Source organism: Cervus elaphus, chromosome 19 (genome assembly GCF_910594005.1).
Source record: "Cervus elaphus chromosome 19, mCerEla1.1, whole genome shotgun sequence".
Lineage (NCBI taxonomy): Eukaryota > Metazoa > Chordata > Mammalia > Artiodactyla > Cervidae > Cervus > Cervus elaphus.
Window position 1 is genome coordinate 67,344,923 of NC_057833.1, and position 20,623 is coordinate 67,365,545.

The window sequence follows — 20,623 nt, forward strand, 5'->3', positions numbered from 1 at the left end:
GAAATGGGAGATTGGAATTGACAGGTATATGTATATATACTACAGGCTTCCCTGGTGGCTCAGAGAGTAAAGAATTTGCCTGCAGTGAGGGATGCCTGGGCTCAGTCCCTGGGTTGGGAAGATGCCCTGGAGAAAGGAACAGCAACCCACTCCAGTATTCTTGCCTGGAGAATGCCACGGACAGAGGAGCGAGTGGGCTACAGTCCATGGGGTCACAAGGAGCTGGGCACGACTGAGCAATTAAGCAACAACAGCAAACGATGTGGACACCGGGCGGGTTCAGGAAGCAGCAGAGAGGATGCAGACGCCGTTTGAGAGCGCTGCCGCTTTTGCGAGCGCTGCAGCCCCATGTCCCGAGTGTCTGCCCTGCCCACAGGGACGGGTCGCAGGGGCTCAGCTGCCGGCAGAGCAGCTGTCTGGCTGATCTTCACAGATTTCCTTGCCGTCACCTCGTGACTTCCCAGAAGCGTCAGGACCCTCCATCTCTGCTGGGCTTCTGGTGCACCAAGGCTGGTGGTGCCTGCAGACTTGCTGGAAGGATCGTCTATGTCTCTGTTCAGCTCTGCACCTGGGAATTCTGTTAGTTTTCTGAATTTGCCTGCGATAGGAATAGTTACTTCGTGTGTGTGTGTGTGCATGCTCAGTTGCTGAGTGTGCCTGACTCTTTTGCCACCCGCAAGGACTGTAACCTGCCAGGCTCCTGCTTTTATGCCTTTTCCTCCATCCTACCTGTAAATACACCCCCTTTTCTCATCCTTAACAAACCAGCCAGACAAACGAGATAAACCTTCTTCTAATTAGACTGTCATCTAATCTAGGGCAGGACTGAGTCTTGTGCACTCTAGCTGTTGGCCGTTTCTTTTTTTTCTAATGATTATTTTACTGTATTAGATTTTTTGACCATGATGTGTGGCATGAGGGATCTCAGTTCACCAGCCAGGGACTGAACCCTCGCCCCCTGTAGTGGAAGCTCGGGGTCTGAACCATGGGACCAACCCTGGCTGCTGGCTATTTCTCACACGCAGTAGGCATGCAACAAATGTTGAATTGGTGAACACAGTGGTGCTTCTTCCCTTGAACACTCTCCCGTTTTCTCCCTGTCCATCAGCGTCTTTCCTGAATAGCCTGTGTTGACCTTCACATATCCTTGCAACATTCCACTAGTGAACCTTTGGAAACTGGCCACATTGTTGGAGGTCACCCAGAGGTTGTTGACTTGCCACATCTAGTACCGTTTATTCAACTTGAGTGGTTGGTTGATTGACTTGCTCATTTTTACTCAGCTTTCTGCAGATGGATGATGTGAACTGTTTCTGCCTCACTGAAGGTCCTTCCTTGGCATCCAGGGCCGGGACCTTTTCTGACATTCTCCTAATTCTCTGACTGCTCCTGCCCCTGTGCTTGGCTGTCCAGCTCCCATCCATCAGTCTCTCAAGTAGTTCAGATGCTGTGCTCAATTGGATCCCGCCTGCATAGCTCCCTTGTGGGAGTTTTTCTGCAGCTGGAGGGTCAAATAAGGTGTTGGGGGTGCTGGTGTTTGTGATTGTGCCTTTACACCCCTGTGTTTCCCACTCGGCCCTGAACTCACGGCAAAGCCCACCTCTAGTGAGTGCTTAGTTCAGTGACTGAACTTGGAGGAAATTGACTTAGTGTATGTTGATAAATGGATGGATGATGCATAATGGATGGTGGATGGATGGATGGATGGATGGATGGATGGAGGACTTGAATGAATGAATGGATTTGAAGGGCAGCTTGAGCTTAGATCGTGGAAAGAGACACACACCAATGTAATTTCTTAATTAAGTCACTCAACATCTCTGAACTGTGCTCGGTAGCTGAAGAGCCTCTCCAGTGTTCCTCCCTTTCGCGTTCATACTTTTGCTCATCTGTCTCCTCTACCTTGCTTACCTTCCTCCCATTCCCACCTACGGAATACCAAGCGCCCATAACATGTCACCCCTTGGAAGAGGCATCGCCACTCCCTGATGCTAGATGGAATTGCTGCCTCTTCTGTACTCCTCTCCGGAGAAGGCAATGACACCCCACTCCAGTACTCTTGCCTCAAACTGTCTGTTTGAGTTGCATACAGATAATCAAGGAGAGGAAGGTGGTTCTTTTGGACATCGACACTGCTGTATTCCTAGCAGAGACTTTTGAACATAGACACCAGGCACCGATGCCTTGTGCCTTCAGAACTGACTCATCCTGTTCTTCTGCATCCTAAGCAGAATCCCAAGGTTTGCCTTCACCTTTTCCCAGATGTCACGGTGTATGGTTTTATCCTGAGATGGCTCAGGGGTCATACAGACAGGACAGTTGCAGATGACCTTTCTTTGTAGGCCAGGAGACTTTCTCCAGAAGTCTTCCTGTCACTTCCCCCGGGGTTGAATTGGCCCAAATGATATCACTTGCTCCCTTTTAAGTCAACCAGTGGCAAGAGGAATGGGTGCCCAGCGATAGGAGTTGCCCCTGAAGTTGGGGCAGGGTCAGCCCTCCCCAGGGTGTTTTGGGGGTTGGGCTACACACCCAAGTGGCATTGGGTTTCCTCTGCTAGGAGAAGCGGGTGCCACGGTGTCTGCTGCCCTTGCCATTTATGGGGAAAGTGAAAGTGTTAGTCGCTCAGTTGTGTCTGACTCTTTGTGACCCCATGGACTGTAGCCCACCAGGCTCTTCTGTCCATGGGATTCTCCAGGCAAGAATACTGGAGAGAGCTGCCATTCCCTTCTTCAGGGGGTCTTCCCGACCCAGGGATCGAATTCGGGTCTCCTGCATTGCAGGCGGATTCTTTACCATCTGAGCCACCTGGGAACCTCACCTATGGGGACGGGGCTGTAATCGGATGAATGGGGTCCTCTGTGACCATTCACCGTCACCGTCCTTGGTGTTGCTGGTGGGCATGGTGCCTTCTCACCAGTGACGGCTGTTGTTCAATCAAGGTTCAGGGTTTTTTCTGGCGAGAAGGCAACTCTCTGGGACAGCTGGTTGTCCATCTTCCCAGAGGTTAAGCTTGTGATGCCTTCACTGTTGCTGACACAGGTGGCCAGGAAAATCTCTGTGCGTAGGAAGTGACCTCTGGTCCAGCGTGTTTGGGGAATGAGAAGGTTGCACTTCTCTGAACACGAGGTGCTTGTGTCTGTCTGCATGGCATGGCCACAAACGCTGTCCATTGCAGACGGGCCGTCTGCTGGCTGCTGGCGGTCAGAACCAAGCTGGCTCCTGGCGGTCAGAACCAAGCTGGCCCCAAGCCTGGGTCTCTCTGTGCCCCGTGACTGCTTTGCAGATTAAACTGTGCCCTTGAGATGCTCAGCCATGACCACTTCCGAGGAGACTTTTCCACCGATCACGATCACGTGTGTTCCTCTACCTGTCACTGTGCAGGACGCCGGGCTCACCCCTTCTGGGAGGTACTGGGGTTCCAGCCACTTGCCCTTGACATGGTTGGGCGCCATGTCTCTTGTCGTCTGCTCTCTGTGGGACCAGGGGCTCTGTTCAGCTGGCTCGAGCAGTTTGCTCTCATAGCAGAGTTCTCAAATGGCTATGTTTTTTGAGTTCCTGAGTCTGGTTTGCATAATTGTCTGACGTTTCTGCTTTGATTGGGCCGGCTGTTAACCTCACGCGGCTGGTAGCGTGCCTTTCTCTGGCAAAGCCTCTCTCTCCCCAGACTTCGTGACATCTTTTTGGATCCTTGGAGGCTGCTCAGCTGGCTTACGGGTAATTTACGTTGTCAGATAAAGTGCCCTCTGGGTGGATGAGATTTTAACAACATTATCATGCTAATTGAAAAATACCCATTGCACAGAGAATCGTCTCTGGCCTTTGCTCTTGTCTTTAAGTCGAGCCCACCAATATTCTGTCGGAAATCAAGTGTTTCTTTTGGCAGAGAAGAGGTTTGGGCACCAAAGTGTACTATAGGATGCCACAGTAGAGGGAATTTGAGCCCAGGCTTTTAAAACTTGTGTTGCCTTTGCAGTGATTGGAAACTAAATACTATTTTAACCCCTTGTCCATGGAAAGCATTCAACCAAGAAATAATCAATATTGGCTTTTAGGTTTAAAGAGGAGATTTGGAGACACCTTAAATTAACTCAAGATCTGTGCTGCCGGGCAAAGCGTGGCCTAATTCAGGCCGCCCTCCGCCACCGCCCCCCCACCCCCCGCCTTCCTGCAGAGCAGCCTGTCACTCAGGAGGGAGGCCCTGGGCTCCATGGGTAGATGGCTCTCTCCCATCACTGTGAAGACAGCGCGTTGCAGATGCGTTTAGGATTATCCACTGACCATTATGTAGCTCTTCTGTGACTATCAAGATGAGTATTCTTGATTCTGAAATTTGGAAAATAGCCATGATTAGAAGGGAGAAAGTAAGACTCCCTGTAGTTCATACTGGGAAGCTGAGGACCACTTCCGGCTTTGATTTCAAGCTCCGGGAGTTGGCGATGGACAGGGAGGCCTGGCATGCTGCCGTCCACAGGGTTGCAGAGTCGGACACGACTGAGCAGCTGAACTGAACTGAACTGAACCTCCTGAGAGCCTTCTTCCTCCTGCTCTTTCTCCCCTCTTGGTTTTTTTTTGGGGGGGGGTATAGTTGATTTACAGGGTCACTTTCTGCTGTACAGTAAAGTGAGTCAGTGATGCATAGACGTATATCCACTCTTTCTTTTTTTTAGATTATTTTCCTATATAGGGCATTGCAGAGTATTGAATAGAGTTCGCTGTGCTAGGCAGCAGGTTCTTATTAGTTTTCTGCTTTATGTAGTAGACATATGTGTATGTGTCAGTCCCAATCTCCCAGTGTATCCTCCCCACCCCTCATCCCCTGTAAACATAGGCTTGTTTTCTACATCTGTGACTCTACCTCTGTTTTGTCATTAAGTTCGTTTGTACCTCTTTCCCCCTCGTGCATTTCACTCATTTTATTTTCTTTTTATATAATATTGGAGTTCAGTTCAGTTCAGTTCAGTCGCTCAGTCGTGTCCGACTCTTTGCGACCCCATGAACCACAGCACGCCAGGCCTCCCTGTCCATCGCCAACTCCTAGAGTTTACCCAAACCCATGTCCACTGAGTTGGTGATGCCATCCAGCCATCTCATCCTCTGTCCTCCTCTTCTCCTCCTGCCTTCAATCCCTCCCAGCATCAGGGTCTTTTCCAATGAGTCAGCTCTTCGCATCAGGTGGCCAACGTATTGGAATTTCAGCTTCAGCATCAGTCCCTCCAGTGAACACCCAGGACTGATCTCCTTTAGGATGGACTGGTTGGATCTCCTTGCAGTCCAAGGGACTCTCAAGAGTCTTCTCCAACACTAATATAATATTGGAATCAGACTCTCTATGTATGGTTTTGTATCCTAATTTTCCCAATTTTCCCCCAAGAATTTGCATTTTCCGTGTCCTACCAAACCCTTTGCCCCACCAGTTGGGCCATTTGCCCAACTGTGTCAATGCACAGGCCCAAGCCTCCAGGTGGAGCTGGCTGGGAGCCTCTGGGGTGGAGTGGGAGGCTTGGCTGGCCTGTGAAACTATCTATAAATAATATCGCCCATTGCAAATATTGATTTTGATGCACTACTTAAGACATTTTCTAATTTGAAAATATTTTCAACTGAAAAAGCTGTCATTTGCAATTCGTCATGTTATGAGGATCCTGTTAAATGTGCTAAATATTTTGGGATTGGTTATTTGACTTGGAAAGTTGCAGAAGCACAGAAATTCCTGTATCTCCAAAAAATAAGAGAATGGATTTTAGAGCCGCTCTGACAGGCATATTCTAAGAAGACTTTTTTTTTTTTTAAGTATTGCTCTCATCTTAAAAGTTTTTTTAATAGTGCTCAACGCTGGCAAAAAATACGGATCCTTGTGGCATCTACACATGTGACTGAAAAAGTTGTCTAATTATGGTTCTCAGGATGTTGAATAAACCCCATCACTCTTTGTTTGGAGCAGAGAGCAGTGCTGAAATACTCATCTGGGGAAACTATTATTACTAAAGCTGGGAGCTGGGAGAAAAGGACAAGATATTTTCAAAATATTTTCTTTGCAAAAGTATATGTGGATATCAGTACGTCCGTTACAGCTTGGCCTTTATCTCGTTCCTAGTTTTTGCTTTATGATGCTGAACTTTATTTGGAGAAATGCTGCCCCAACTCTGCCCCCTTACTTTTTTTTTAGAAGAAAGAATTTTAAGTTCATCCCTCTTTTAAGACACTGTAAAATAATATTTTAGCAGTAGGTTTTGTCACTAAATGTACAGTTGATCCTTGGTTTTAGTATTTGGGGAAAAAACCCAAAGTTTACTATATTGAAATACTCTTTCAGGTTGTTCCAAGATCTTTGAAGGTCCAAGAAGAAGCCGTGTTGACCAAAAGCAAGACAAATGACTCATAGAGGAAAAGGATGGGGGAGCCGAGGGCGATTCAAGGTAAAACAAAAAGCCCCAGAAAAGTCCTGCCTTTCTAGAGTCTTTAGAAAAATGTGAATGTAAAGATTTTGTATTTTCAGTATTTGGTATTTGGGGGTCCCAAACCTCCAAAGACCTTTTCTGGGGTCCTTTAATGTACTTTGAGGAACCTAGGTTGGTTCCCTAGATTCTCCTCCCCCCTCCACCCACCACATAAAATGCCCTTGACCCAGTCCCACCTGCTCCTGCCTTCCACACTGGGGAGTTCTTAAAGTCACCACTTTGGAAGTTCTGTAGTCCTCACAACTCCTCCTTTCTCCACTACCTTCTGCTTTCTTCTGCTCCATCCAGAAGAAACAAAGAGCCAAGAATAGTGTCTACAGAGCTGTGCTTTTTAAAAAGTTTTTGCTTGCCCTCTTTCTTTATTCAAGCTATTTTTTGACATGGAAATTGTTGGTTCATGAGGATCCCTTCATGGCAAAGTACACGGTGAAGATAAGCAGCAATTCTTACGTTGAGCGAGGAGGTAGAAGGGTTCTTTCTTGGGCTGATAATTTATGTGATTCTCTGCTCAGTTCCTATTTTCTGAATAATTATGTAAAACTTTATTTTAGGATTATCCACCTATATACACAGGAGACTTTGTGTTTCTGAGTTTCCAGTGGCATCAGTGTAATAAGCAAAAATGAGAAATCTATTTTTTAATTTATTTTTAATTAAAGGATAATTGCAGTATTGATTTGAGAAATCTATTTTTAAAGGAGCAGGATACTTTGGAAGAAAAAGTTCGTCAGAGTAGAACAATTTCCCAATAAAGTGATATGGCAACTGTGTTGTTTTTTACTTGTTAAGTTGTATTCGACTCCTTGCAAGGAGTCAGTGGACTGTAGCCCACCAGGCTCCTCTGTCCATGGGATTCTCCAGGCAAGAATGCTGGAGTGGGTTGCCATTTCCTCCTCCAGGGCATTTTCCCGACCCGGGGATTGAACCCGAGTCTCTTATGCCTCCTGCATTGGCAGGCAGATTCTTTACCACTGTGCCACCTGAGAAGCCCATTGCAATTCTAGAAGAATATATTATAAATACGTATTCTACTGAACTGTTTTATTCAATAGATAGTTTTAATATTGAATATATTTCCAAGTTCCTTAAGTACTATTTTAACAGGTGGTATTATATAGTATAAAATTATAGGAAACAATGCTTTTGAAGAATTGTGATAAGAACAGAAACTAAGTAATAAAACACTGTATCTGTTACTGAAGGGATGCAAATCAATATAATACCTTCTTGAATGTGCTTTTATGCTAGCTATATTTTTTTGTCCTATTACCAGGTTTGGTTAGCAGTTATTTTACCTGAATTCAATTGCAACCTCATTTTGAGAGGCCCACACAGGGATTGAGTCTTTGCCTTCATTAACCTATACAAAAAAATAAAAATAAACGTGGAGAATTTCAGCACTTTATCTACAAAACACGCCCCTTATTTCTTCAGGTCTGTCAGGCTTTTCTCAAAAAAAAGCATTCCAGCGGTCGAAGAGATTATGGTGGGGCTGGTGTAACACTGACTTATGCCTCGAACTTAAAAGAGCCTCTCCTCTCCTGACGTTAAGGCGGGAGTGATGAGTAGATGGTTCAACAGGGCATGGTGCCTAGGCGGGCTTTGAGCAGAGTTTGTGTCCAGGAAGAAATTGTGCAGTTAATTGGACATGGTTCCTGAGGCCACACCCCCATCAGGGTCTGTACTCCTCATCAGTTAAACGATGGGAAATAAAGATGGGTCCATTTGCAGGGATGCTGGGACAAAGTACCACGGACTAGGGAGGCTTAGACAGCGGACATTTGTTCTCTCCCAACTCCGGAGTTCAGGGTGAGGACAGGGCTGGTTCCTCCTGTCTGTCCATCTCTGTGGCTTATAGATGGTCATCGTCTCCCTATGTCTTCACGCTGTCTTCTCTTTATGCAAATCTGTTTCGAAATTTTCTTATTTATTTATTTTTTAAACTAAGGACACCAGTCATGTTGGGTTAGGGCCTACCCTAATGACCCCACTTTAGCTTCATTACCTGCAGAAAGACTCTGTCTCCTAACAAGGTCACGTTCTCAGATACTGGGGGTTTGGGCACTGAAGAATTGATGCTTTCGAACTGTGGTGCTAGAGAAGATGCTGGAGAAGACTCTTGAGAGTCCCTTGGACTGCAAGGAGGTCAAACCTGTCCATCCTAAAGGAAATCAGTCCTGAATGCATTGAAGGACTGATGCTGAAGCTGATATTCCAGTTCTTTGGCCACCTGATGCAAAGAGCTGACGCACTGGAAAAGATCCTGATGTTGGGAAAGGTTGAAGGCAGAGGAGAAGGGGACGACAGAGGTTGACATGGTTAGATGGCATCACTGACTCCTTGGACATGAGTTTGAGTAAACTCCGGGAGTTGGTGATGGACAGGGAGGCCTGGTATGCCGCGGTCCATGGGGTCGCAAAAAGTCGGACGCGACCGAACACCTGAGCAACACCACCATGAAGGGTTGTGTGATAGAAATAGTTCAACCTATTGCAGTAGTTGTTTATATTTGATGGAAAGATAAAGCCTTATCTTACTGAAGGAGTTCAGTTTCTTGTTTATAGATGAACGTAGAGGTACATTTGGTTTCTTGTATTTCCACCTCCCACTGATCTCCTTTGCTTACGTTGGGTAGAGCAGGCGCCAGGGCTGGGGCCAGGGGGAGCCGAGGGAGGCACCAGTTTCAAGGAGATGCTCCCTCTTGGGTGCTGACTCTGCACCTGCAGGAGCTGAGAAGGGGGTGCCTCCTGAAATCGTGGGCCCTGGGTGGACGTCTCACTGACCTCCTGCTCCATTTAGGAGACCACTGCCCAGGGGAGAGTCAGATCTGTGCAGTTCTTAGGGTAAGTTTTGCCATTAATAGTAAGAAACCAACGTACCTAATGTCCACTCATCTGGAATCAGTAAACCTCACAACTGGCTCTTTCAGTGAATGGATCCGTTATGATGAGTTTGCTCAGAGTCATTTTACTTAAAATGTGCCTGGACTTAATGACTAGTTAGCCTAAAATTAAAAATTCCATTTTAAAATTAAGGACAAAGGACCCTTATGAAAAGTGAGCAGCTTATTTCTTGGGAAGTATTTTTCACAAAGTTGCAGGATTTTATACAGTATCGGCCTGCTTGCTTTCTTTCCAGTATTCAGTTCAGTTCAGTTCAGTCGCTCAATCGTGTCTGACTCCTTTGCGACTCCATGTATTTCCAGTATTGATGGCCACTTATCAAGTGCTTGAAAGAAAAATGAGTGTTAGTCACTCAGTGAGCAGTCTGATTCTTGTGACGCCATGAAGCCTGCTAGGCTCCTCTGTCGATGGGATTCTCTAGGCAAGAAGACTGGAGTGGGTTGCCTCTCCCTTCTCCAGGGGATCTTCCTGACCTAGAGGTTGAGCCTGAGTCTCCCACATTGCGGGTAGATTCTTTACTGTCTGAGCGACCAGGGAAGCCCTATGAAGTGCTTACTGTGTGCCTAGCCCTGTGAGGGGTTTCAGGAGCATGATTCAATCTAAGACTCCCAAAGGCCTTGGCTAGCATGCAGGGGAGATTCACCAAACAGTGCTTCTACTCGGGGACTAACCAGTTGAATAGACACCGGCCAAACTTTGTGTCACACTTGTGTGAATTCACTTCAGTTCCATTTAGTCGCTCAGTTGTGTCCGATTCTTTATGACCCCATGGACGGCCATGCTTCCCTGTCCATCACCAACTCCCAGAGCTTGCTCACACTCATGTCTATCGAGTTGGTGATGTCATCCAGCCATCTCATCCTCTGTCGTCCCCTTCTCCTCCTGCCTTCAATCTTTGCCACCATCAGGGTCTTTTCCAATGAGTCGGTTCTTCACATCAGGTGGCCAAAGTTTTGGAGTTTCAGCTTCAACATCAGTCCTTCCAATGAACACCCAGGACTGATCTCCTTTAGGATGGACTGGTTGGATCTCCTTGCAGTCCAAGGGACTCTCAAGAGTCTTCTCCAACACCACAGTTCAAAAGCTTCAATTCTTCGGCACTCAGCTTTCTTTATAGTCCAACTCTCGCATCCATACATGACTATTGGGAAAATGTTAGCTTTGACTAGACGGACCTTTGTTGGCAAAGTAATGTCTCTGCTTTTTAATATGTTGTCATAGCTTGTCTTCCAAGGTGCAAGTGTCTTTTACTTTCATGTGTGAATTGCAGAGCATCAATTTGGAGGTGGTAATTGAGGGTCTTTTTTCCTCCTGATATCAAATAGGTGGTGTCTTTTCCAACTCCATCAGCCATGTCTCCAGCTCTCCAATACCAACTGAGCATCCTACAATTTGATTTAATTCTGAGACTTCCCGGAGTTAGTACCAGACACCATAGGCTAAAGGCTCGGGCCCACAAGACTGCCCCCCCCAACTGCAGAGACCAGTGAAGAGCATCAGGTCCCCAGGTTACCCATCCTTTTGTCCAGTGGGGCTACAGCTGGGGGTTCCCACAGCATCTGTCCAGGATTCAGTAATTTTTTTGAAATTAGAGGATAATTACTTAACAGTGTTGTGCTGGTTTCTGCCATGCATCAGCGTGAATCAGCCACGGGTATACATATGTCCCCTCCCTCTTGAACCCCTCTCCCACCTCCCTCCCCATCCCACCCTCTGGGTTGTCAAAATCCCACTCCTGGGCACAGACTCTGAGGAAACCAGAATTGGAAAAGTCACATGTACACCAAAATTCATTGCAGCACTATTTACAGTCGCTAGGACATGGAGGCAACCTGTGTGTCCCTCAATAAATGAATGGACAAGGAAGCTGTGGTACATAGACACAGTGGAACATTACTCAGCCATAAAGAGGAGCACATTTAACTCACTTCTAATGAGGTGGATGAACCCAGAGCCTGTTATACAGAGTGAAGTAAGTCAGAAAGAGAAAGACAAATGCTGTATATTAGCATATATATATGGGATCTAGGAAAAGGGTATTGATGAAGCTGTTTGCAGGGCAGCAAAGGAGACATAGGTGGCTTCGCTGGTGGCTCAGATGGTAAAGGATCTGCCTGCAGTGCGGGAGACCTGGGTTCAATCCCTGGGTTGGGACAATCCCCTGGAGCAGGAAATGGCAGCCCACTCCAGTATTCTTGCCTGGAGAATCCTCTGGACAGAGGAGCCTGGCGGGCTCTAGTCCCTGGGGTCGCAAAGAGTCAGACAGGACTGAGTGACTAACACTTTCCCTTTCAAAGGAGCCACAGACATAGAGAACAGAATTGTGGACACAGTGGGGGCAGACGAGGATGGGATGATTTGAGAGAAGAGCCTTGAAACATACACATTACGTATGTGAAATGGATAGCCAGGGGGACTTTGCTTTATGACGCAGGATTCAGTGATTCGATAGAAGGAACCACAGAAGTCAGGACAGTGCTGTACTTCCTATGACAGTTTTTTACAAAGGGCACAGGTGAATAGATGGATGGGAGTTTGTAGGATGGAGGTCCAGAAGGGTACCGAGCATAGGGGCCTCCTCAAGAAGTTGGGGGACATGGGGATTGCTCACCAACTAGGAAACTCTCTGCATCCTGTCATTTAGGGGTTTTATGAACTTTTCATCATGTAGGCAGGATCGGTTATGAATTCAGTCTCTAGCTCTTCCTCTCTCTCTTGAGAGGGTTGGATTGGGGCTGAACGTTCCAGGTCTCCCATCAAGGCTGGGAAGTTCTGAGACCGGCCTGAAGCCATCAGGGGGTCCATCACGAGTCACTTCATTAGAACTAAACATGGTCCTGGGACTCCTGGTGGTTCAGTGTTTGGGGCTCCTTGCTCCCAATATGGGGAGCTGAGGTTCCCTGGTGGGGATACTGGATCCTGCGTGCCACCGCTGAGACCTGCCACAGACCCCTCCAAGAAAAGACAAAACCGTGGTCCCGTTACCCCTGCGTGTATGTGCTCAGGGCTTCAGTCCTGCCGGACTCTGCGACCCCAGGGACTGTGACCCGCCAGGCTCCTCTGTCCATGGGATTCTCCAGGCAAGAACACTGGAGTGGGTTGCCATGCCTCCTCCAGGGGATCGTCCTGAGTCAGTCATCGAACCCACGTCTCCTGCATCTCCTGCTTTGCAGGTGGATTCGTTACCCACTGAGCCACCTGAAGCCACCCCTCCCCTCCATCACCCTTAACACTCAGGAAATTTAAGAGCTCTCTGCCAGGAGCTGGTACAAAGAATAAGGGTGTTTTCATTTTACAGTTGTGTAAATAAAGGTAGTAGAAGATAGGGCGACCTTTTCAGAAAACTAAGATCATGGCATCTGGTGCCATCATTTCACGGCAAATAGATGGGGAAACAGTGAAAATGGTGACAGACTATCTTTGGGGGGCTCCAAAATCACTGTGGATGGTGATTGCAGCCATGAAATTAAAAGATGCTTGCTCCTTGGAAGAAAAGTTATGACCAACCTAGACAGCATACTAAAAAGCAGAGACATTACTTTGTCAACAAAGGTCCGTCTAGTCAAGGCTATGGTTTTTCCAGTGGTCAGGTATGGACGTGAGAGTTGGGCTATAAAGAAAACTGAGCACTGAAGAATTGATGCTTTTGAACTGTGGTGTTGGAGAAGACTCTTGAGAGTCCCTTGGACTGCAAGGAGATCCAACCAGTCCATCCTAAAGGAGATCAGTCCTGGGTGTTAATTGGAAGGACTGACACTGAAGCTGAAACTCCAGTACTTCAGCAACCTGATGCGAAGAACTGACTCACTGGAAAAGACCCTGATGGTGGGAAAGATTGAGGGCAGGAGGAGAAGTGGATGACAGAGGATGAGATGGATGGATGGCATCACCGACTCGATGGACATGAGTTTGGGTGGACTCCGGGAGTTGGTGATGGACAGGGAGGCCTGGCGTGCTGGGGTTCATGGAGTTGCAAAGAGTCGGACATGACTGAGTGACTGAACTGAACTGAACTGAGGCAGAAAATCGAACATGGCTTCCATCCTGCATCTGACCCTGTACCTCTTCTCAGATGCACTACCATCTGCAGGAGCCCTGCCCTTATGCCTTCTAGGACCTTCTCTTGCCCATCCCCCAGTGCACACCGCACTTGCAGTGCCTGGGAGCCCAGAGCTCCTGCCCAAACTTTCCTGATTATCTTTGGGGCCAACACAGGCTCCTTCCTTGAGATCCACTCCCTTGGCAATTCCTGTGTGTGCCTCTCTAGGCCTGACGGACAGAGATCATGGCCGCGTAGATTGGAATGTCCCCATGATTGTGTGGGGGCCTTGCAAATGGGTCAGAGCCGGGTTGGGAAGGGAAACAGGGAGGAAGTGTCCTTTTTCTATTCTGGTCCCAGCCCTGCAGATATCCAGGTCTTCTCTTAACTATTTGACAGCCTTGCCTCCCTAATTACACAATCCTCATTTTCCTTTTGGCCTTGTGTGCCAGTCCGCACCTGATGCAGTTTTATCTAAAGCAACCCAAATCAAATATTTTTTTTGTGCAGTAAGCATTGGCGTTTTCAAAACAGGAATGAAGAAGGGATCGTTTCAGTTTTCAAGATACCCAATAATAAAAGAACATTGGGTCGTGAAATCCAAAGTCATAAACATATACATTACCCAAAGAATTTATTGCAAGAAGTATGTAGTGGAGAAAGGGTTTTTAGATAACACAGATTCAAGTTTTGCAAGGGTTCAAGGGCAAGTAAAAGAGAAAATAAAAGGCTCCTACAGGGATATAAAAGCATCACGTCATTCATCAACGACTAGATATTTGAGAATTGCTCATTGGAAACACAAAAGTGAGTTAGAAGAGCTTTTAAAAAAATCCGTGATACCATCTCAAATGGCAGGAAGAACAGACACCAGATGACTGTAAAGACAGTTGAGGGTGTCTGTGGAAGGAAGAGACAGTGGGGAAGGAGAGCGGTCACCCTTCTGGGGTTTGGAGGTGTCGCTTCTTAGCTGATCTGGTTTGGAGGATGACACCACCATTCACATTGTTGTTTAGTTGCTAAGTTGTGTCTAAGTTGTGTTGTGTCTAAGTTGTTGTGCTAAGTTGTGTCTGACTCTGTGACCCCATGGACTTCAGCACACCAGGCTTCTTTGTCCTCCACTGTCTCCCCGAGTTTGCTCAAATTTGTGTCCATTGAGTTGGTGATGTTATCCAACCATCTCATCCTCTGCTGCCCACTTCTCCTCCTGCCTCCCGTCTTTTCCAGCAAAAGAGTCTTTTCCTGTGAGTCAGCTCTTCACATCAGGTGGCCGAAATATTGGCACTTCAGCTCCATCAGTCCTTCCAATGAACACCCAGGACTCATCTCCTTTAGGATGGACTGGTTGGATTTCCTTGCAGTCCAAGGGACTCTCAAGGGTCTTCTCCAGCACCATAGTTCAGAAGCGTCAGTTCTTTGGCGCTCATTGACCTTCACTGGTTCATTAGTTCCTCGAGTTGATGATGGTCCTCATGGTGGTGGTGGTGGTTAGGATCATATACCCTGGCTCCCTAAGGTGGGGGGATGGGAGGAGCGTTGGTCCCCCGCCTCCCTGCCTTTCTGCCGGTCCGCATCCCTCTTGCTCTTCAAGGCTTTGTGGTGGCGCCTCCATGGTTCTCCCTCCTCTGGATACTCTCCATGTCCCTCATCAGGCAGCGCCCCTGGCTGCCCGCTCTCAGGACTGAACTCTGGGTATCTGTATCAATTGTTTCCCCTTCTCCATCCCTGGAAGGGCGTGGCTGTATTGCATCTGGAATCTATATATCCCCTTCCCCACAGCTTCATCCTTATGCCTTGAAAGTACCCCAAACCTCCCCGTTAAAGACATGAGACATAAACAGTCCTTATTAAGTTTATGTCTTGCTGGGTTACAGATCAAATGGCCTTTGTGACTTGTGTGATGTGTCTGTGGTCTTGGATATCCAGAATGTTGATCCTGTTTCACTGTAGTTAGAAACCCCAGGAGGCTGGCAGGGTCCCATCGTGGGAAGTGAGAATTCAGCTCAGAGGGAAGGGCTCTGAGAATCCCAGAGTCTTCTGGTTGAAGCTTCTCGGTTCCTCCTCAGTTTCCCAGCTTGTTTTGAGGGCGGGTCAGAGTTTGAGATCATGTCTGGTAGCTCAGACAGACTGTAAAGAATCTGCCTGCAATGCAGGAGACCTGGACTTGATCCCTGGGTTGGGACGATCCCCTGGAGAAGGGACTGGCAACCCACTCTAGTCTTCTTGCCTGGAGAATTCCCTGGATAGAAGAGCCTGGCGGGCTATAGTCCATGGGGTCATAAAGAGTCAGACATGGCTGAGTGACTAACACTTTCACTCTTAGATGAATGGAAATGATTTATTTGTGGGTTGAGATGAAGCCAGTTTCTTTTGAAATTCCTATTGGAGGCACCTTTTATCTCTTTAGTTGGGAAAGTCTTCGGGGGCATCTAGGTAACCCGGTTATTAAAAGCATATTGTGTAAGTTGGTAATTGCCACAGAAATGCCATGCAACAATGTATCTCCAGTCTCAGGGGTTTAAAACAAGTAGCATTTTTTCCTCTCGTGAGCCTGTGGGTCTGCCATTCATGTTAACCTTCCTGAACAGTTTTGGTTTTGTAGTTTCCCTCACGTGCCCCGGGTTTGATGGTCTCTCCGATGGATGATCAGTGGTCTTGGCTGGAGACACTGGATGATTGGGCTTTCTCCACGTGCCTCTAGTCTGCAAAACACTAGCCTGGGCAGGTTTCCATGGGGCTAGAGAGTTACAAGTGGAAATGCTTGGTTTCTCTTGAGACCTGGGCTGTCCTTCTGCTGTGTTCTGTTGGATGAAAGCAAGGCCCAGGGGCTGCCCAAGAACCAGGCTTGGGGAAGCAGACCCTAGTAAGCGAGAGGAACCGCTGTCACGGGCGGAAGGCACGGACCCAGAGAGGCGCGGAGAACTGACGCCCTCTTTTAACCCACCGTAGCACGACAGGAAAATGGGAGCCAGCTAGTCTCCACCTTCTCTGTACCTGCAGCACACACGGGGTACTTTTATTGTCTCCGTGGGCCGTAAAGCCAGTCCCATGCTAGGCAGCCTCAAACAACAACCCACTTGCGGTTTCCCGTAATCCTATACCAGGCTGGACCGTTCTCCTCTCTCGATGTTGCCAGGGGCTGCGGTCATCTGAGAAATGACCACGCTGGAGTGTCCAGGGTGGCTCCTTTGTGGGCCTGGCACATGGGCCTCGTGTCAGCCGTGTACCCGCCTTGGGCCCCCGCCACGTTGCTGTGCCGCCCTGGGGCCCAGGGACCCGGTTCCCACAGGCGGGAAGAGAGATCTGTGCGCAGGGCCCCCCCAGAGCTGCCTCCTGCAGCGTTTCAGGATCAGAGGTGGTTGCTAAGTCTCCTGGGCTTTGAGGGTAGGGGACAGGCTTGTGGTATGTGTGTGCAGGGGACAGGGGTGGTGTGGGGTGAGCTCCCTAGGGGAGATGCTGAAGCCTACAAAAAGAACCCTTGCTTCTGAGCATGGGGTCCTGCAGCGGTTGGGTGGGTCGGGGCTTCCTATTGTCTGGAAGCCCTGAGGAGGCCATCCTGGGGGAGTTGAAGGAATCCCCCCTGCACCAGGGGAGCCAGTTCCGAGAGACCTCTGTCCAGGCCCCTGTCCTCTGCCCTGCCCCTAGTTTGCCAAGAACCTGGGTTACCTTCAACTGCTCCCCTAGTCAATTTCAGGACAGTGCTTCATTGCTTTTGCATGTTTAGCAACTATTATCCCCCAGAGGACTTACTTTTGACTTGAAGGGGGAATTGCATATTTCCCAGGATCAAGAAATTTGACTTTAGGAAAAAATAATGTCTGAGGTTCCAAGTTGGTCATCTTCTTGGACAACCAAGCTCCCCCTGTTCTTGGGACTTGCAGCCACCTGGGGGATGGACTCCACCCCACACACCCCACCCCCAAGCATTAGGGCTTCCCCGGTGGCTCAGAGGTAAAGACTCCACCTACCAAGACATTGAGACCCAGGAGACACGGGTGTAATTCCTGGGTCTGGAAGATCCCCTGAAGAAGGAAACGGCAGCCCATCCCAATATTCTTGCTTGGGAAATCCTGTGGACAGAAGAGCCTGGCGGGCTGCAGTCCATGGGGTCACAAAGAGCCAGACATGACTGAGTGACTCACGCACCCCCAAGCATGCAGATCTGAGGATAAAGGCATCCCACGAGAGGCCAAGCTGTGTTGAAAGTGGGTGTGTTTGTACCTCGAGAGGGTCAGAAAGCCTGGATGACAGATGTACTCCTGTGAGGGCCCCAGCAGCCCCCCGGAGTGATGTGTCTGAAAGCAGAGTTGGAAGTCCGCTTTTCTGTCTGTCTTCCTGTCATCAAGCTGCTTGTTTTTCATTCTGAAGTTTGCTACTGCTCAGAGGCAGAGGCCTGATTTACGAAAAAGAAAACACACAACATTAAGAGTTAATCAAAGAGTGATGCCACCTAAAAACATAAATTAGAAAAAGTTGTTTTCAGTGCCAGAAAAGAACTGATAGACCTACAGAGAGCCCAAGGCTGATTGGGGAAATGGTGCGTGGAGCCCTGGGGAAGGGTCTGGAGGATGGGAGATGTTCCCCTTGGGATCAGCTATGTGGCCAGGAATGGAGGGGACCGCGAGTGGGTGGTGGGTGGCTGCCGGGAAGAAGTACCAGTGCCCTTCTCTCCTCCCGCCCCCTGAGCTCCAGATGGTGTCTCATTGGTCAGACTTGATTGGGCCCAGAAGGCAAGGGCGCCCAGCTGAGGTCGTCTGTCGGGGTCAATCCTAGGGGGCACCGGCAGGGTGGAGCGGGAGAGTGGAGAGTGGTTCTGGTGTGGGAGGGCAGAAGAGAACCGCAACTCGCTGGTTTGTAATCTGAAGAAAGGAATATCCTGGGTCAAGTATTTATCCCTAGAATATTGGTATCTTAAAACTTAATTCATCTTTAGTATGTTAAATTATCTTCACAATACAGGATGAAACCTGTTAATTATGTCAAACCGAAGATCCTATTGGGTCCTGGTGTCAGGCCAGTCTGACCTGAATCCCAGCGCTGTTTCTTATTAACCACATGATCTTGGAGAAGTTAGTGACTTCCCTGGGTGTCCACGGGCTTCGCCGGTGGCACAGTGGTAAAGAATCTGCCTGCCAGTGCAGGAGATGCAGGAGACAAGGGGTTTGATCCCTGGGTTGGGAGGATCCCCTGGAGGAGAGCATGAAAACCCACTCCGGTATTCTTGCCTGGAGAATCCCATGGACAGAGCTGCCTGGTGGGCTATAGTCCATGAGGTCTCAAAGAGTCAGACATGACTGAGCACACATGTACACACTGGGTGTCCACATTCCTGACTGGTTGATGAGAATGTGCACACTCAGAGGGGTGGTTAGGGTTCAGTGAGGCAATGGCCCTGGAGCCCTGAGCCCTAAAGCCTCGGTGGCTTATGCATTCAGTGACCAGTAGCTGTGCTTTTTATTAGGTGCCTAATTATGAAGCTTTGGAGAAGAACTGACACCCCACTCCAATATTCTTGCTGGGAAAATCCCACAGACAGAGGAGCCTGGCGGGCTGCAGTCTGTCCATAGAGTTTCGAAGAGTCAGACATGTCTGAGCACTTGAGCAGTTACGAAGCTTACAGATGTGTTTCTGTTCAGTGGCTCAGGCACGTCTGACTCTTTGTGACCCCATGGACTGCAGCACACCAGGCTTCCCTGTCCTTCACCATCTCCCGGAATTTGCTTAAACTCATGCCTGTTGAGTCAGTGATGCCATCCAACCATCTCATCCTCTGTCACCCCCTCCTCCTCCTGCCTTAAGTCTTTCCCAGCATCAGGGTCTTTTCCAGTGAGTTGGCTCTTTGCATTAGGTGGCCAAAGTACAGGTGTGTAGATGGTATTAGTTTGGGTAGAAACGTCAGAGTCCAATTCTGTCAATATAATAGAAAATACCATTTTGGGGGTCTCATTTCTTCCTTCATGCATAGACGCTGCTCATGTAAAATGATGTGTATCAACTGAATTTGACTTGGATTTTGGGGAGCTTGACGTCTTAGGGTTATGGGGATTAAAACTAAGTGATATTCCCAACATAAGAGAAGTCGGGTTCCCAGTCACTTCATCCACTGTTCACATCTAAAGGCAAACATCTGAGGAGACCTTCACTGATCACCTGAAACTGTCACAACATTGTTCATCTTTGTGTGCGCCCGGTCATGTCCGACTCTTTGCGACCCCGTGGACTGTAGCCCGCCAGGCTCCTCTATGGGATTATCTTGGCATGAATACTGGAATGGGAAGCCATTTCCTCCTCCAGGGGACCTTTCTGACCCAGGGATCGAACGAACTTATGTCTCCTGCGTCTCCAGAGTCTTTACCACCTGGGAATCCCTGTTACTCAGCTATTGGTGGTGGTGTTGAGTTGCTTAGTCGTGTCCTACTCTTTGCGACCCCGTGGACTGCAGCACACCAGGCTTCCCTGTCCTTCCTCATTGGCTATACTCCAATACAAAAGAAAGGTTGTTTTTGTTCTGGTTTTGTTTTTAATAAAACCAAACGTTTAATGCAGAGCCGGGATTTCTTCACTGTTGTGTGTGTGCTGTGTTCAGTCCTGATGGAAAACGGAACACCTATACGTGGTCGCTTACTGCTGTCTGTGTCTGCCCTTTGTGTCTCCTAGCTGCCTCGGATGCTGAGTGAATGGTAGCCGCACTGGCCTCCTGAAGGTCATGATTCAGACTGTCCCAGACCCAGCAGCTCATATCAAGGTAGGTTCCATCCTGGCCACGAAACTGCCCTGACTTCCTCCTTGACTGGATTTTCACAGACCTCTGCCCACCTCTCAGTGAGTGCCAGGGTCCGCCGTCCACAGCTGTGAGCCAAACCCAGTCCACTGTCTGTTTTTCCACAGCTCGGGAGCGAAGAAAATGCCTTTCACATTTTTAAATGGTTGAAAAAAAAAATCAAAAGAATATTTCACAGTGCATGTAAATGACAGGAAATTTAGGTCTCATTGTGCAGAAGGAGTGTTCTCCTGGGCTCTAGCCACGCTCATTTCCATGCTGTCGGGGGCTGCTTCCACGCTGTCATGGCAGAGTTGAGTCCTTCCAACTCGGAGACCATATGGGCTGCAAAGCTGACAGTATTTACTATCTGGTTCTTTGCGGGGAAGGAGAGCTGACCTCTGAGTTAACATCGAAAACCACATCCAAAATTCTCTGACTTCTAATTCCATCTCCTTGACGC

The 20,623-nt window shown here is 48.4% G+C and overlaps 1 protein-coding gene across 2 annotated transcripts in view; it reads left to right on the plus strand.

Moving 5' to 3' along the window:
• Window positions 1-20,623, plus strand: part of ERG (ETS transcription factor ERG) — a 315,726-nt gene that overhangs the window by 73,311 nt on the left and 221,792 nt on the right. For both annotated transcript variants that reach the window (XM_043875442.1, XM_043875441.1), the window contains exons 2-3: window positions 6,314-6,416; window positions 20,058-20,145. In XM_043875442.1, coding sequence (XP_043731377.1) covers window positions 20,107-20,145 — 39 coding nt within the window. In that variant the 5' untranslated portion in view covers window positions 6,314-6,416; window positions 20,058-20,106. The remainder of the gene's footprint in view (window positions 1-6,313; window positions 6,417-20,057; window positions 20,146-20,623) is intronic.